Source organism: Talpa occidentalis, unplaced genomic scaffold (assembly GCF_014898055.3).
Source record: "Talpa occidentalis isolate TD23 unplaced genomic scaffold, MPIMG_talOcc4v2.1 talOcc4.14, whole genome shotgun sequence".
NCBI classification, from domain to species: domain Eukaryota; kingdom Metazoa; phylum Chordata; class Mammalia; order Eulipotyphla; family Talpidae; genus Talpa; species Talpa occidentalis.
In genome coordinates, this window is record NW_023601433.1 from 39,043,414 (window position 1) to 39,059,883 (window position 16,470).

At 39.9% G+C, this 16,470-nt stretch overlaps 2 protein-coding genes across 2 annotated transcripts in view; one reads left to right on the forward strand and one right to left on the reverse strand.

Moving 5' to 3' along the window:
- The window catches only part of SCCPDH (saccharopine dehydrogenase (putative)), a 44,805-nt gene extending 35,143 nt beyond the window's left edge, over nucleotides 1-9,662 (forward strand). The window contains exons 10-12 of the mRNA XM_037510326.2: nucleotides 5,057-5,168; nucleotides 7,878-7,959; nucleotides 9,005-9,662. Of these exons, the coding sequence (XP_037366223.1) occupies nucleotides 5,057-5,168; nucleotides 7,878-7,959; nucleotides 9,005-9,110 (300 nt within the window). The 3' untranslated portion in view covers nucleotides 9,111-9,662. The remainder of the gene's footprint in view (nucleotides 1-5,056; nucleotides 5,169-7,877; nucleotides 7,960-9,004) is intronic.
- Nucleotides 9,663-10,548: 886 nt separating this feature from the next.
- The window catches only part of LOC119244134 (kinesin-like protein KIF28P), a 45,326-nt gene continuing 39,404 nt past the window's right edge, over nucleotides 10,549-16,470 (reverse strand). The window contains exons 20-23 of the mRNA XM_054694964.1: nucleotides 16,095-16,242; nucleotides 15,622-15,812; nucleotides 11,043-11,411; nucleotides 10,549-10,650 (exon numbers count right to left, since the gene is read on the reverse strand). Coding sequence (XP_054550939.1) covers nucleotides 11,259-11,411; nucleotides 15,622-15,812; nucleotides 16,095-16,242 — 492 coding nt within the window. The 3' untranslated portion in view covers nucleotides 10,549-10,650; nucleotides 11,043-11,258. The remainder of the gene's footprint in view (nucleotides 10,651-11,042; nucleotides 11,412-15,621; nucleotides 15,813-16,094; nucleotides 16,243-16,470) is intronic.

A 16,470-nucleotide genomic window follows, 5' to 3' on the forward strand; every position in this document is an offset into this window, starting at 1 on the left:
CTCAGTGCAGTTACAATAATAGCTAACACTTGATGGGGCACTAGGTTTCAGATAATCTTACATTCTTTTTTTTTTTTTTTGAATTAAAATTTTTTTTTAATTTTATTTTTATATTCCCCATACAATTACAACCCCCTTATTTTGACCCCAATCCCTCCTTTCCCTGCCCCCCATCCCCCATAGTGTGTCTCTGGTTCATAGTTGTTTGTTGATTTTGATTTTTTCTTTCTTATAGTTATTCTTTTTCCTGGTCCCTTATTTAGGTTTTCTAGATTCCTGTTATAAGTGAGACCATCCGGTATTTTTCTTTTTCTTTCTGGCTTATTTCACTGAGCATGATCCCTTCCAGCGCCATCCATGTTGCTGCAAATTGCATGTGTTTATCTTTTTTGAATGCTGAGTAATATTCCATGGTGTATATGTACCACATCTTCTTGATCCAGTCATCTATTTTTGGGCATTTGGGTTGTTTCCAAAGCTTAGCTATTGTAAATAGTGCTGCTATAAACATAGGGGTGCAGGTGCTCTTTGGAATTGATGTTTCTGTGTCCTTTGGGTAAATACCTAGGAGTGGAATTGCTGGATCATATGGGAGCTCTATCTTTAGTAGGTTGAGGAATCTCCACACAGTTTTCCATAGTGGTTGGACCAGTTTGCACTCCCACCAGCAGTGCAGGAGAGTTCCTTTTTCTCCACACCCTCGCCAACATTTGTTGTTGCTAGTTTTTTTAATATGTGCCATTCTCACTGGTGTGAGATGGTATCTCATTGTAGTTTTGATTTGCATTTCCCTGATTGCAAGTGATGTTGAACATTTTTTCATATGCCTGTTGGCCATTTGTATTTCCTCTTTGGAGAAGTTTCTTTTTAGCTCTTCTGCCCATTTTTGGACTGGATTATTTTCTTTGTTGTTGTTGAGTCTCATCAGCTCTTTGTAGATTTTTGTGATCAGTCCTTTATCATTAGTGTTGGGTGCAGAAATTTTCTCCCAGCCGGTGGGGTTTCTCTTTGTTTTGGTTATTGTCTCTTTTGCTGTGCAGAAGCTCTTTAATTTGATGTAGTCCCAGCTGTTTATCTTTGCCTTCAGATAGTCTTACCATTCTTTACTTAAATTTGATTGCTTAATCTTTTCAAACACCTTCTGAGGTAAGTAGTTTCTGCATTTTACAAATGAGGAAACAGACACAAAAAATATGCCTAAGGTCCTGCAGCAAGTAAATGACCAAATCGGACTTACCATTTGGTTTTAGAACTATTTGCTTTACTTCATAGAGATATCAAATATATTTACTCTTCATTTTTTGCTTCCTTTTTTTTCAGCCTCCTCTCTTCTGCCCTAACCTCCTCTCCCACTTCTTACTCACATCCCTAGGATTCCTATGGTAGATAAATTGAATTACCATCTGTCTTATATCCTCAACAGTTGCTACTTTTGATTAGATTCCCTCCTGACTTTGTTGTCGGATTATTCCTTATCGCTCCTGTAAATTCTGCCTCTTGCCTTTACAGGCTCTTTCTCCTCATGCTGTAAACATGCTAGTGTTTTTTTCAACCTAAAAAGAGTCCTCTCTTCTTCCTTCACTCTGCATGTTCCCTTGCTAAAGTTGGCATTGGCTTATAAAGGCTAAGTACATTAAATGCTTTGTTTATTATTTTCGACATTATTGTCCTTGAAATATTTGCTTCCCATGGTTGCTCTTCAAGTTCCTCTCTGTTCCTTTTCCCCCTTTACTCTGTTGTCACTTCTTTTTATTCCTTAAAAGCCGGTGATAGCCAGGGCTCCATCCCTGGCCCACTTCTAGCTGTTTCTCCTTATGTCATCTCAGAAGTGTTTTTAACTGGCACACTTAGATCGCCAGATTTACAAGGACGACTATTTACTAGACATTCTGACTTGAGTATCCTTAGCTACTTCAACATGTCAGAATATGAATTTATTTACCCCCAGATCTTCTTATTCTGTATTTCTCATCTCACTTGGTGACAGTATCATCTGCCAAGTCATAAACATAGGCATAATTTTACGTTTTTCTCCAAACTCATCAAAACTACTTTGGTTCAGACACTCTTCCTCTCTTTCTCTCTCTCTTTTTCCCTTCTCCCATCTCTTCTCCCCTTTTTCTTCCGTTCTCTCCTTTGTCTCTCCCTTTCCTGTGTTAAAATACACATAACATGTGATTTATCATTTTAACAATTTTTCAGTTCTCAATGGTATCAGATTCTACATTCATATTGTTAGACAACCATCACCACCATCCATTTCCACAATTCTTAATATCTTGAAAATGTGAAACTCTACCAGTAAAATAATAACTCCTTTCCCTCACCTCCTAGCCCCTGGCAACCACCATTTTAAATTACCTCCATATCACTGTAATCATAAGATATTTGTATTTCTGTGACTGGCTTATTTTTTTATAATTTGTTTAGTTTTATATATTTTACATCATTTTTCATTTTTGTACAATGTTTGCTTTCTTCTCTTAGCTGTAGTCCCCGTAAAATTCCCAATGCCAGTTCAGTGGTGCACCATTACCATAGTCCATTGTTTTTTCCCACCCCTGTTTTGATCCCTCTCTCTTTCCCTCCTGTACAGAATGTCTCTGATTTATAGTTGCCTGTCAGTTTTGCTTTTTTTATTTATTGTTGTTGTTATTTTTTCCTGATCCCTTATTTGTTTCCCCTATATTCCTCCTATAAGTGAAACCATCTGGTATTTTTCTTTTTCCCTCTGGCTTATTTCACTGAGCATAATCCCTTCTGTCTCCATGTTTCTGTGAATGGCATGAGTTTATCTTTTTTGATCTCTGATTAGTATTCCATTGTGTATATATACCATGTCTTCTTGATCCAGCCATCTATTTTTGGGCATTTGGGTTGTTTTCCTATCTTACCTGTTATAAATAGTGCTGCAAGAAACATAGGGGTGCAGGTATCCTTTTGAATTAATGTTTTTGGGTCGATTCCTGGGAGTAGAAATGCTGGGTCATATGGTAACTCCGTTTTTAGTAGTTTGAGGAACCTCCACACAGCTTTCCGTAGTGGTTGGACCAGCTTACATTCCCACCAGCAGTGTGGGGGAATTCCTTTTTCTCCACATCCTAGCCAACATTTATTGTTGCTAGTTGTTTGTTTGTTTGTTTGTTTGTTTTTTAAAGGTGCCAAGGTTTCCACATCCTTGCCAACACTTGTTATTTACTGTTTTTTTTTTTAAGTAGTCATTCTAATAAGTACGAAGTATGCATTTCATTGTTACTTTGAGTTGCATTTTTATTTATACAAGAACAGGGTATAGGCCAGATGAGCGGGAAAGTGAGAGGATTCACCTGAGACAAAGTGGGGAACAGAACAGGCAGACTGACTGAAATACACTGCTGAGGGGAGCAGCAGGCGAGACAGAAGAGGTCTGCTGCACCCTGTGGGTGTCTCTGCAGCCAGCCGGGATCAAACCCACGCTGCAGAGGCTGTGGACAGCTTCAAAGCACTGTGCTCAACCGCCTGCGCCAGGGAGGCCCTGTTCAAGAGATCTTAAACGCAAATCTGACATTGTCATCACCTTCTTTAAAAATGTTCCCTCACTTACTACTTTGGCAGTGATTCTTAACCTGGATTTAAATCACTCAGGGAGCTTTTTTCATATACATGTCTGACCCTATATCTCAACATTTTGATTCAGTAGGTTTGAAGTAGACTGGAAGCATAGCATAATGGTTTTAAACTTCAGATGAGATCCAAACTGATCACCAGAGATGTGGGTTTTTGGTTCATCTGGAATGTGGACAACGCATTGGGCTTTTTAAAGGCTCCCAAGTAAGGCTGATGTGCAGCCTGAATCACTAAGGTTTCAAGTCAGGTAGGGCAATTTTGGTTTATACCTAGAGAGTACCACTGTCTGGAAGTTTATCTCTGGAGCTGTGACGTCATCCCGGGCCCTTTGTGATCTATTCTGAAATGGTAGATAGGCTTCATTTTTCATGGTAACTCTCACTAATTGGTAGTAGCAGCCTAGAAACTGTTGAAAATTGTTCTAATGCTAAAGGTTTGCCTAGTCCAAGAGTATTATGATCATGTGGCACATGCATCTCACACAGGGTAGACAAGTCCTGGAATGTGTGTCTGAACTAGTCTGCACTTCTGATGTCTTAGTATAACCCCATTCTTCTTTTATGTTCTAGCCTGTTAGATTGTGACCAACCATGCTACCACATCCCTTCTTGCCGTTAAATAATGTTTTTCCTTTTTGGTACCCACCCTACTTTTCTGTGTAATAAGCTTTTCTGAGGATGTATGTGTGTACATATTTCAAATCCCTGCCCTCTGCTCTCAGTGGATTTAATAATGCCCTATTCTGAACTAGTCCTGCATCTTTTGAACTTATGTCTCATAGTGTTTCTAGATCTGTTTATATATATATATCCTCCACTAAACTTTCACCTTCAAGAAAGACAGGGGCCATATTTTATTTATGTCTCAAAACCTAATATAGTATCTGATCCTTAGTTGATACTTTATAAAAATGGGTTGAGCATGTCTGAATTCTGTTACCTTATTTCAGAATTTAGTAATTGTATAAGATACTTGGATAAGTCTTCTAGAATTTAATTTTTTAGTCAATTTTTCCATCGCTAAGTGGAGTGATTATATATCTGTGCCCCACATTTTTCCATTACTTGCTGGCTATTTTTTTTTCTCACCTTAATCAGATATCTAAAACAAGATTATCATATTCTACCACCACCGCTCCAAATTGAAATCTACCTCCAGTTTTTCCTTTGAAACTGCCTGTTTTAATGGTGCTGTCTTTCCTTAAGCCCCAACCTAAGAATCATCTTTATCTCATCCCTTTTCCTCACAGCCTTCTACTCTCAGCTTCGCACCAGTCATTAAAACTTGCATTTTTCAAAGAATTAAATTTTCAACCCATGCTTAAAAGATAACCAGTTATTCTGTTAGGTGTGTTTTATCTATTGCAAATGTCTCATGAAGTAGGTTTTATTGTATTCAGGGAGGAAATGACATCTTTATTTAAAAAAGCCCTTTGCTTTCTTCTTCTCAGATGGATGCCTCATCATTTACAATGACATTCTTTGGTCAAGGATACAACCAAGGTTTTGGTGCCGATAAGAGCAAACCAAATATCAAAATTTGTACTCAGGTGAAAGGACCAGGTATTTCACATATCACTTAAGAATGAGAGCTTTACATTGTCTTAACATTGTCTTACATGGTTATATGCCTTACATCACACTGTCATCTTTTTATTTTATTTTTAAGATTTATTTATTTATATATACAAGCACTGGGTACAGTCAAAAGCGCGGGAGGGTGAGAGAATTCACCAGAGCCAGAGTGGGGAACAGAACAGGCAGACTGACGAAATACACTGCTGAGGGGATCAGCAGGTGCAGTAGGAGAGGTCTGTCGCGCCATGTGGACCCTTGCTGGCGGCAGGGATCGAACCGGCACTGCAGAGGCAGCGGGCAGCCTCGCAGCCCAGCGCTCAACTGCTGCGCCACCAGGGGAGGCCCGGCCCTGTCTTCTTTTTATTTTTATTTTTATTTTTTTTTGAAGATTTATTTATTTATTTATACAAGCTCTGGGTATAGTCAGAAGTGCAGGAGGGTGAGAGGATTCACCAGAGCCAGAGTGGGGAACAGACCGACAAAATACACTGCTGAAGGGAGCAGCGTGTGCAGCAGGAGAGGTCTGTTGCACCATGTGGGACCCTCCCGGCAGCCAGGGATTGAACCGGCACTGCAAAGGCTGTGGGCAGCCTCACAACCCAGCACTCAACCACTGCGCCACCAGGGGAGGCCCCCTTGTCTTCTTTTTATTTATTTATTTATTTAAAGATTGATTGATTGATTGATTGATTGATACATACATACATACAAGCACTGGGTACAGTCAGAAGTGCGGGAGGGTGAGAGAATTCACCAGAGCCAGAGCGGGGAGCAGAGCAGGCAGAAGGACAGAAGTGCACTGCTGGGGGGAGCAGGGGGCGGCAGGAGAGGTCTGCGCGCCATGTGGGACCCTCCTTCAGTGGCCGGGGAGCAGCCGAAGATCGAACCAGTGCTGCAGTGGCTGCGGGCAGCTTCGCAACCCAGCGCTCAACCGCTGCGCCACCGGGGAGGCCCTGTATCAATAATTTAAATCCTTCCTTTGACAGAATCATTTTAAATTACTACATAGATAATGTTAAATTGATTCTGTCAACTGGAAGGTTTAAAATTAAGATACAGGGCCTCCCCGGTGGCGCAGCGGTTGAGCGCTGGGTTGCGAAGCTGCCCGCAGCCTCTGCAGCGCCGTTTCAATTCCCACTGTTCCCCGGCCACCGGAGGAGGGTCCCACATGGCGCGCAGACCTCTCCTGCTGCCCGCTGCTCCCCTCAGCAGTGTACTTCGGTCCTTCTGCCTGTTCTGCTCCCCGCTCTGGCTCTGGTGAATTCTCTCACCCGCCCGCGCTTCTGACTGTACCCAATGCTTGTTTAAATAAATAAAAATAAATCTTAATAAATAAATAAATAAATAAATAATTCATACAATCCAATAAATTCTTCTGGTTTTCTTTCTCAGTGTGATTCAGTAATTCTGAATGACAAATTTTAATATTATTAAGAAAAGGGGCTGGTTGGTGATTATGTTTTTTCTCATATTCAAGGACCTCTTTAGAGCAGAGTAATTATTTTTTTTTAAGATTTATTTATGCATACAAGAACTGGGGTATAGGTCAGAGGTGCGGGGAGTGAGAGGATTCACCAGAGACAGAGTGGGGAACAGAACAGGCAGACTGACGAAATACACTGCTGAGGGGAGCAGCAGGTGTGACAGGAGAGGTCTGCGTGACAGGAGAGGTCTGCCGCGCCATGTGGGAACCCTTGTTGGCCAGCCGGAATCGAACCGGTGCTGCAAAGGCTGCGGACAGCTTCACAATGCGGTGCTCAACCGCCTGTGCCACCCGGAGAGGCCCTAGAGCAGAGTAATTATAACATCAATCAAAACTGTGCTGTGGTTCAGTGTTACTTAGGAATCTATAAATACCCTGACATTGTAAAATGTGTGTGCACATGTTCGTTTTTCTAAGGAAGGTAAAACAACTTTTGATAGATGTTAAAAAAAATTTCTGCCACCCAAAAAAGTTCAAGAACTATTGGCTGTAAATTTCAGAGAACTATACAGAACAGAAACTGTCCCTCTTGTGCATTACTGTATAAGATTAATAAAGACCATCATTCTGATAGAGCACAGAACCACTGTTTTGCAGTTTTAATCAAGCCACATAGTAAAAATATCTTTGCATCTTCCTTTGTTTTCAAATTCCCACCTGACTTTTTAAGATAAGTGACCATCATTTGACAAAAATATTAATGGTCTACTTCTTTATAGACTTGTTTTGAATTTAACAAGTTCTTAAAGTTGGACTTCTTTTCTCAGTTGTTTCTGTGTAAGATACTGAGTCTTTTTAAAGTGAAGGTTATTCATGGAGAAACAGGAGACCTGGAACCCTTGTGTTCAGTTGTGGTGGAGGAGGAGCACGTTTTATGGGTAGGAGTGACCTTGAGCCTGCTGCCTGAATGTCATTGTGGCTCAGCTGGACAAGTCACTTCACTTCTTTGTGTCTCAGTTTCCTCATCTGTAAAATAGGGGTGAAAATAATACTAACATCATATCATTTTTAGGAGAATTAAATGAATTTAATGATTTAAAGCATTTACTACAAGTCTTGAATATTTAATTATTTTTTTTGTTAAGAAGTGAACAGAATGTTCAGAAAATTTTGTAAACATTGAGTTAAATATAAAATCTACCATTTGAGTTTCGGATGTTGTTGAATGCATACTTCATGAGTACTTTCTCTTAATTAACTATTTTCTGCAGAGGCTGGCTATGTGGCTACCCCCATAGCCATGGTACAGGCAGCCATGACCCTTCTAAATGATGCCTCTTCTCTTCCTAAGGGGTAAGACTCTGCTTTTCTTGTTATTCAAAGATTTTTTTTTTCAGCTGTGTTATATTTTAGCTATTTTAATTAGATTTTGAAGCATTGGTTCTGCACATAAACACTTCCATTTCCATTGACCAAGAGATAAAGGTAAATTAAAATTATGAGAAAGACAATTCTTCACAGGCCTCTGGGAAGAATGCAGAGGTAAATGAGATCAGACAGAAAAGTTTGAGAGCTATGTAAGTTGACTGTGATTCCTTATAAAAATAGTGGAAGTACAGAGTGAGCTACTCAAGAAAGGTCCCTCTTGTTAAGGTAGTACTAACAGGAGCCTTTAATCAGTACTGGATGAAACCAAGCCGTCACTGGGAACCCTGACACCAAATGTGAATTGAGTCATGGTATCCTAGCTAGAAGATTAGCAAGTAGACTATCTCACTGGACCATTTGGTCACTACACTAAAACTAAGCCAGCTTTACAAATGAGCATAGGCCTGCAGGCTTAGAAATAAATAAATTTAGGTATGACCTGAACTATTATTATTAAGTAATGAACATAATTATATAAAGTGAAACCTAATTAAATTTTTTTCAGTTATTTACATAGCCTTTGAGAATATTTGGCATTTTATAAATGTCATCCATTACATTTAAAGAACTTTCTTAGCCACTTTGTCTTGTTTAAGCTTTAATAATAATTGATTACCTAAATTTATTTCACTCAACTCTATTTCATCCTCTTGAATCTGAGGAATGTCTTTACAAACAACAGTGATTGCTTGTGTTGATCCTCAGTGTGCCCCTTGAACAACAGTGTTGTGGAAACTATCTCACTGTTTGATCAAATCTAGATGGGTTTTGCTGTGGCACTAGTTTCCTTTGAGTAATAACTACTTGCTTATTTGACTGATTTTAGGAGTGAAGCCTGTAAGACCATGATAGAATCAAGAATCAGGTTTTCATGAGTTCTGCAGTGATAGACAGCTAATCCTGTAGCAAATTATGATAGCAGAGCAAGGGGCTGGAGATTGACTTTGTGTACTGTTTTGTTGCCTTTCAGGGGCGGGGTCTTCACACCGGGAGCGGCTTTCTCCAGAACAAAGTTGATTGACAGACTCAGCCAACGTGGCATTGAATTTAGTGTCATTAGCAGCTCTGAAGTCTAAACTCATTTGAAGAATTAACTGGTTATGAAATGCCTGAATTAACAGCATTTTTTATTTGATATTTGAAATTCTTCTGTAAGTCTGTTTGACTACAGGTGGAAAAGATTGTCAAATCTAAATATGTATACATTAAAAGCAGGAAATTGTATTAGCTTACCTAAATTTCAAATCTTAGCTGATTTTGTGATTTTATTGATTGTGAGAGAGAACTAATACTTGATTGACTTTTTCATTGAAGACTTCATGGTCAATTTTTATAATGGTGATAGAGGGAGGGGTTGGTATCTCTATCTGTGTTGCTAACAGATTCCTTGATGAGGTACTCAGGCTGGTGTTCCTGTAAGGCAGTTACTGCTGCTTTCCTTGCCATGATATTGAGTGGGATTTTACTTTCTGATGAGTCTATGTATTGTGTGGGTCTTTGCTAAATGAAACTGCACTTTTTGCCATTTTTTTAGTTTTTAACCCATCTACACTGACTGATTTTGGATTGTTACCTGAGTTGAATAATAAAGTATTGTCAATTGAATGGTGTTTTGTGTATAGACCTATTGAAATATTTGAGTAGTGGTAGAAATGTGCTTCCTAAATGATCTGTCCTATTTGCTGCTAGTCAGTGGGCTTGTCTTTCATTTTCCCTGGTTGTGTACCTGTCGTTAGTTTTTAAGGATACAGTTCATGTGTTTCTATTGATTTTCACTTCCTAAGCAGAATTTTTCTCTAATTTAATTTTTTATTTTAACTGAATTTTCCACTAAAGCCCTAGATAAGGCAAAGGACTTTCTGTTTTGTATAAAACCTGTAAGAAGCGCACACACAGAGTTCTGTGACATTCATTACATAAAGAAGACAGCACTACCTGTATGGGATTTCTTCTCTACAGTGGGAAGTATGGTACAGGAATGTTACTCGTGTTGGGAGACCTCCCTTGCTGCTAATACAGAAGAAAGAGAATGTCTGCCTTAGAGAGAAAGAGATCTTTCTAGGTAGTATTATCATCCTAACTGCTTCATCTTGCCAGGATTTGGTCTCAACTGTACCATTTGTGGGATATTTAAAAAGTTTTTATCATCTCTAAAATCAGGAAAGCTGTACAGAAGCAACAGGTCTCATGACTAGCTGCTTATTGGGATCACAGAGCAGAGTCAGCCCATTGCTTACAGTGGCCTGGCCAAGCCTCTCTTTTTTTTTTTGTGGGACCTTCGCTGGCGAACCGGCGCTGCAGCGGCTGCGGGAAGCCTCGCAGCCCAGCGCTCAACCGCTGCGCCACCAGGGGAGGCCCCCAAGCCTCTCTTATTTAGCCTTTAAAATGGAAGGAAGTGCTGAGTGCATAGAATTATGTTGAGAGTTAAGTGAATTAACATGTATGGCACTTAGACGAGTGCCTGGCACTTACATAAGTTCTCAATGAAAGTCAATATTGTCACTACTGCTGCTGTGAGGAGTCTCTAGCCCACGAATCAATTCTTTGTGGAATCAAGCCTGGCTTTGAGACTGTCTAACTCCCGTGAGATCTTTCAACAATCTTAATCTCTGCCACCTGCAGGATAGGCACGAATGCTGCTTAGTGCATTGAACATATTTCAAATGAACCTATAAAGCAGAGATGAAAGGTAAAATAACACGTTTATTCAGAGCAAGGATACAAAATGAAGGGTATGAAATGACCATTGCCTTTAGGTCTGACAGCAAGAAACATCAAAAGAGCTTTACTTGAAACTGTTTAAAAGTACTAACAGCAAATGCTTACCAGTTGCTTCTGTATCCACCTACAGTAAGTACTGCGTACCCCAGAAATTACTGTTATTTCCATATAACATAAGGGAAGAGGCTTAGTGAGGTTAAATCATGTGTCCCAATCACACAATTGCTATGATGGATTAAACCAGGATTTAACCTTAGCAATTCAATCCCAGCACTCAGAGTGCTCACCATTCACTGCAGATGTCTCCCCTCTTCACGCTGGGGAGAGATTCACTTTTATTAATCGTAAATTGAAGGTGGGTTTTGCTTAAAAACAGCAGTTACATGGGAAATGGGTTGAATATGTAGAGTCTACAGCTCATCTGATAGCAAAGTTAAGTTCATTGGATGCAAAAATAATCATCAGCACCCAAAGTTCGAAAGTTTTCAGTTGGTGTATCCTCATTATTGGATATGCTGTAAGTATTCTCTCTTCTTTTTCACTATAAGAGCAACATCATTTTTCAGTTTCCACAAGCTGGATTCTAATAGATCCCCAAAGTCCTTTAACATTTGTGACTGTTGGTGTACAAATGGTCGAAGCATTTGATCATCTTCCTAAAAATAAAGGGAAGGAAAAAAATGTGAGTAGACACATAATCAGAGTAAAAATACTGTGTGTACAAGGGTGGGGGCCCCACTGTGTTCTCCCTTTGGGTTAGAAAGCTGCATTTGAAAGTTGCTAACAGAGGCGGTAAGTTTTAGGAAGGCACCCAAAAGACCTTTTAGTTAATGCCAATAGGGAAAATTGATGAGCTAATCTAAAATTAAAGGTTAGAGTGGTGTATATTCTAATGGTATATATTCTTTCAATACTATATAAGTTTTGAGGTTAAAAAAAAAAATAGCCATGGGGGGGTGGGGATTCTCCCATCGGTTGGGTGTTGCCAATACATCCCCTGCCGCACAAGAGCAGGGATCCCAGAGAAGGGCTGCGCGATGCCTGTGACCAGCGCTGGTGACAATGGCAGTCGCTCACTGAGGGGGCCTGGCCAAGAGCAGAGTGTAGGTCTCGCCATATCCTTTTAGTTCCTGTTTCCCAAAGTGCCTGATCAGGTATTTTGCCCATTTTTTCCAATGTGTTTTCCAACATGTCTGATTTTTTTAAGAGTAGTTATTGATATATTCTGAACACTGATCTTTGATGACAAATAATACAAATAGATCCCCCTAGGTTATGACTTATTTTAACTTTGTTTATATCTAACTAGTTCTTTCTTCCTTTTTCTATTGTGAGATGCATATACAAAAGAGGCCCCAGAATGGACACATAGGTGCAGTTAAGGTGAACACACCCGCTCGAAAAAGACTCTGCCTCTAAGCTCTTCCTGCTCTCCCCTCCCCATTCCTAAAAGCACCACTACCCTGACATCTAGAACTAGCCCTATGCAATGCAGCCTGTTCACTGTTTATGGAATCACATGGGAGGTGTCTTTTTTTTTTTTAAAAAAGATTTATTCATTTATACAAGAACCGGGGAACAGGCCAGATGCATGGGAGGGTAAGAGGATTCACCAGAGACAGAGCGGGGAACAGAACAGGCAGACTGACTGAAATACACTGCTAGGGAAGCAGCGGGTGAGACAGGAGGGAGAGGTCTGTTTTGTTATGTGGGATTCTCGCCGGCCGGCCAGGCCGGGATCAAACCGGCGCTGCAGAGATTGCGGACAGCCTAACAGTGTGGCGCTTAACCACCTGCGCCACGAGGGAGGCCCAGGAGATGTCTTTTCTGACTTGAAGGTTTTCATCACTACTCTTGGTGACAAGAATCATCCTGTTCATGTAGCTGTTGTTCATTTTCTAGACAGCAATATAGTGTTCCACAGTATAGAAGGTGCTAGGCTTTACCCGCCTCCTGTGGGTGTGCACAAGGATACTATGTACAGTTTGGGACTCTTTGGAAGATGATGTTAATGTTAAGACCAATCAGTACACATATGCAAGTGTTTCTGCAGAATTTTCAGCTATCCCATCTGAACCACAGGACAGAAAATGATTTGACTTTTCTCAATTCTCTCAAGAATGGTGTATAACTAGTACCATTCTAGATGTACAGAAAAGAATCATTAATTCATTACATAATTGGGTGCTTTAGTGTGATAGTTCTCAGACTTCAGTTGAAGGCAGAGTCATCTGGAGGGCTTATTAAAAGCACTGATTCCGGGCCTCACCCAAAGATTCCAATTCCGTAATTCTGGGCTGCTACCCTGTAAGAGGCATTTTCAGCAAGATCTCTGATGCTAATGAAACTGCTGGTGGGAAATCTCTGCTTCAGGGCATTAGAGTCAATTCTCTGCAGAAGCATTTTACTGGTGAAGGAGTTGAATTCAGGTCTTCTGGGGTAGATGCATGTTTAATTTTTTTAGGTTAATGGCGAACATTTTTTAAAGTAGTACTGGGGGGTTGCAATTGTATGGGGAATATAAAAATAAAATTTATTATAAAAAAAATAAAGTAGTACTAATTTATACTCCAGCACTGCATAAGCATTTTTTTTTTAAAGATGTATTTTATTTATACAAGCACTGGGTACAGTCAGAAGCGCGGGAGGGTGAGAGAATTCACCAGAGCCAGAGCAGGGAACAGAACAGGCAGTCAGACGGAGGACACTGCTGAGGGGATCAGCGGACGGGAGGTCTGTCATGCCATGTGGGAACCTCTCTGGGGGCCGGGGATCGAATTGGTGCTGCAGAGGCTGCGGGCAGCTTCACAGCCCAGTGTTAACCGCTGTGCCACCAGGGGAGGCCCACTGCATAAGCATTTCTAATGCTTCATATCTACACCAAAACTTGGTATTTTCAGACTTTAAAGGTTTTGCCAGTATGGTGGGATTGTAATTTATTGTCATTTCAATTACTATTTTCTGAACTTCTGAGCACTTTTTCACATATTTATTGGACTTTTTGATTTCCAAACCTTTGACCATTTTTTTCTATTGGGTTATCTATATTTTTCTTACTGGTTTTTAAAGTAGTTTTTAATTTCAGATATTCATTATGTTAAATATTTCACAAATAACTTTTCCCATCCCTTTGACTTCATGTTAGCATCTGGACCAAAGTTTAAAATTGTAATATAGGTGAATCTATCAATCTTTTTCTTGAAAGACAGGTGTTTTTCATGTCATGTTTAAGAAATCTTTTTCTTAGACATTCTCCTACAGTTTCTGCTAAAAGCATCAGATTTGGGGGGAAATAGTTTTAGATAAGACTCCAAATTCATTCTTTCTCACATATATTCTTAGTTCTCCTAGCACAGTTTATTTAAAAATCCATCCTTGCCACGGTAATCGGCAGTCTCACTTCAGTCATTTGTCAATTCTTTTTTTTTTTTTTTTAATTTTTTTTAAGATTTATTTATTTATTTATTTATTCATACAAGCACTGGGTACAGTCAGAAGTGCGGGAGGGTGAGAGAATTCACCAGAGTCAGAGCAGGATGCAGAACAGGCAGAAGGACCGAAGTACACTGCTGAGGGGAGCAGCGGGCGGCAGGAGAGGTCTGCGCGCCATGTGGGACCCTCCTCTGGTGGCCGGGGAGCAGCCGGGGATCGAACCGGCACTGCAGAGGCTGCGGGCAGCTTCGCAACCCCGCGCTCAACCACTGCGCCACCGGGGAAGCCCCATTTGTCAATTCTTTAACCCCGAGTGAATCTTCTTTTCCTCTGATTATTATGTAATTTGGGGTCAGTACCTTAATATTGTCTCTTATAAAAGCATTAAAATAAACCTTGGTAACAGGGTTAATACACTGTTTGGGGGCTCCTAGTCCTGTCTTTGCCATTTTTGCTTTTGTAATTCTATCTAAATTATAGAATCATCTTGTCAGATTCCATTACGCTTAATTGGGATGACGCTGAATGGCAGGAAGACTTGACAGATTTAAAATAGCAAATCTTCCATGCCATGGAGACAGGACATGTTTCTCCACTTACTTAGGTCTTCCCTAACAGCTGTCTAACACATTTTAAATGTTTCTTCAGAGACGTCCACGGTTTCATGTTAGCTATAGACTTTAAAAACTTAATGTATTTGATGCAATTATAAAAATTTTCTCCTAATTTTTTTCCTGTTTGTTGCTATTATAGTCAAATGCAGTTCATTTTTAAATAGCAATTTTGTGTCCAGCAACTTTATAATTCTATTAATTTTAGAAATTATTTTGGACTGTCTGTTTACATAAACATGTCATCTGAGAATAATAGCAGAGGCAGTGTAGTGTAGTAGGGGAGTATGTAGACTGTGGCTGGGTTTGGCTCTTGGTCCTGCCATTTACTAGTTGTGGATCCTTGTACAAGATACTGTGTCTCTCATCTGCTGTCAACTACAGATGGCTAATAACAGTACCTACATCCTTAGGTTGTGTGAGAATTGGACAGTATATGTAAGGTATTAGTAAGTATTATATAAATGTAGGTTATTATTGCTTTTATTTTTCCCCTCCCAATCTTTATATCTTGCTTTTCTTCCCTTGCTGCACTGGCTAGAACCTAAAGTACAGTGTCAATACTGTACATTCTGTCTGTCATCAGGTGGATGCATATCAACCCTGCAATGACCATGGCGACCTAGAACCAGCCAGATGGACATTAAGATATAAAAGCAAGAACAAAGCTGGACGGTGGCCTGAGAGAGCTCTACACTCACACTGTTACAGGCTCTTCTGCTTAAGCACACACATGGCCAAGCTCAGGAAATGCAGTTAAATAAAATACCTATATGTATTAGAAAATAAAATTCCTTTTTCTCCCAGGATCCTGGTTACTTACGGGAAGTTTATAATGCCTCAATCTGAGGAACTGTCCTCTCGCCATACTCATGCTTTGGTAGAACACTTTAAGAGCTTTGGCAAATTCTCTGTCACAGCTGACTTGCTGAGTGTACATTTGATTCATCTCTTTGGCTGCTGGCAGTTGGGCTGTCATTCCAGTTATCTTCAGGATACTGGAAGGCTTGTGTACTGAGGTAAAAAGAAAAGATAACACTTATTCATCGATTTATCCGGGTGTCTGAATATTTTATTTATCTTGATGGCATTCCACTAAATCAGTATTTACCAGGCACCAGTTTGGATCCATCCAAAGAAATCTTGTAAGGGGGAAGAGATAAAAAAAAAGCAATGCCTCTTTTTAATGAAACAAAATATGAATTAATTCATTAAAAAGGTCATTTCTTAGACAAATACACATCCAAAATGTAGGTTTAGAGAAAAGTTACACAACCAAGACGAGTAGCCTCTCACCTTGTTGACTAGAACCAGTTTTCCCAAGTGATTCTTTGAGAAGTACATTTTCCTCTCTGAGGGCTCTGTTAATGTTTCGAAGCAGTTCTGTTTCCTGTTCTAACTTGAGCAGCTTCAGATTGAGTTCTGATACCTGGTTTGATGTCATCTACAAAAAGCATGTCAGTTTATCCTTTTGCTGCATTATTTGCATATCCTTTGAGAGACTGGCAACTTTTATTACCACATGAAAACTAGATGGCAATGTTATGGCCAAGCTCAGGAAATGCAGTTAAATAAAATACCTATATGTATTAGACATTAAAATTGCTTTTTCTCCCAGGATCTTGGTTACTTACAGGAATGTGGTGAGCAAGGTTTAAACCCCTCAAGAGAC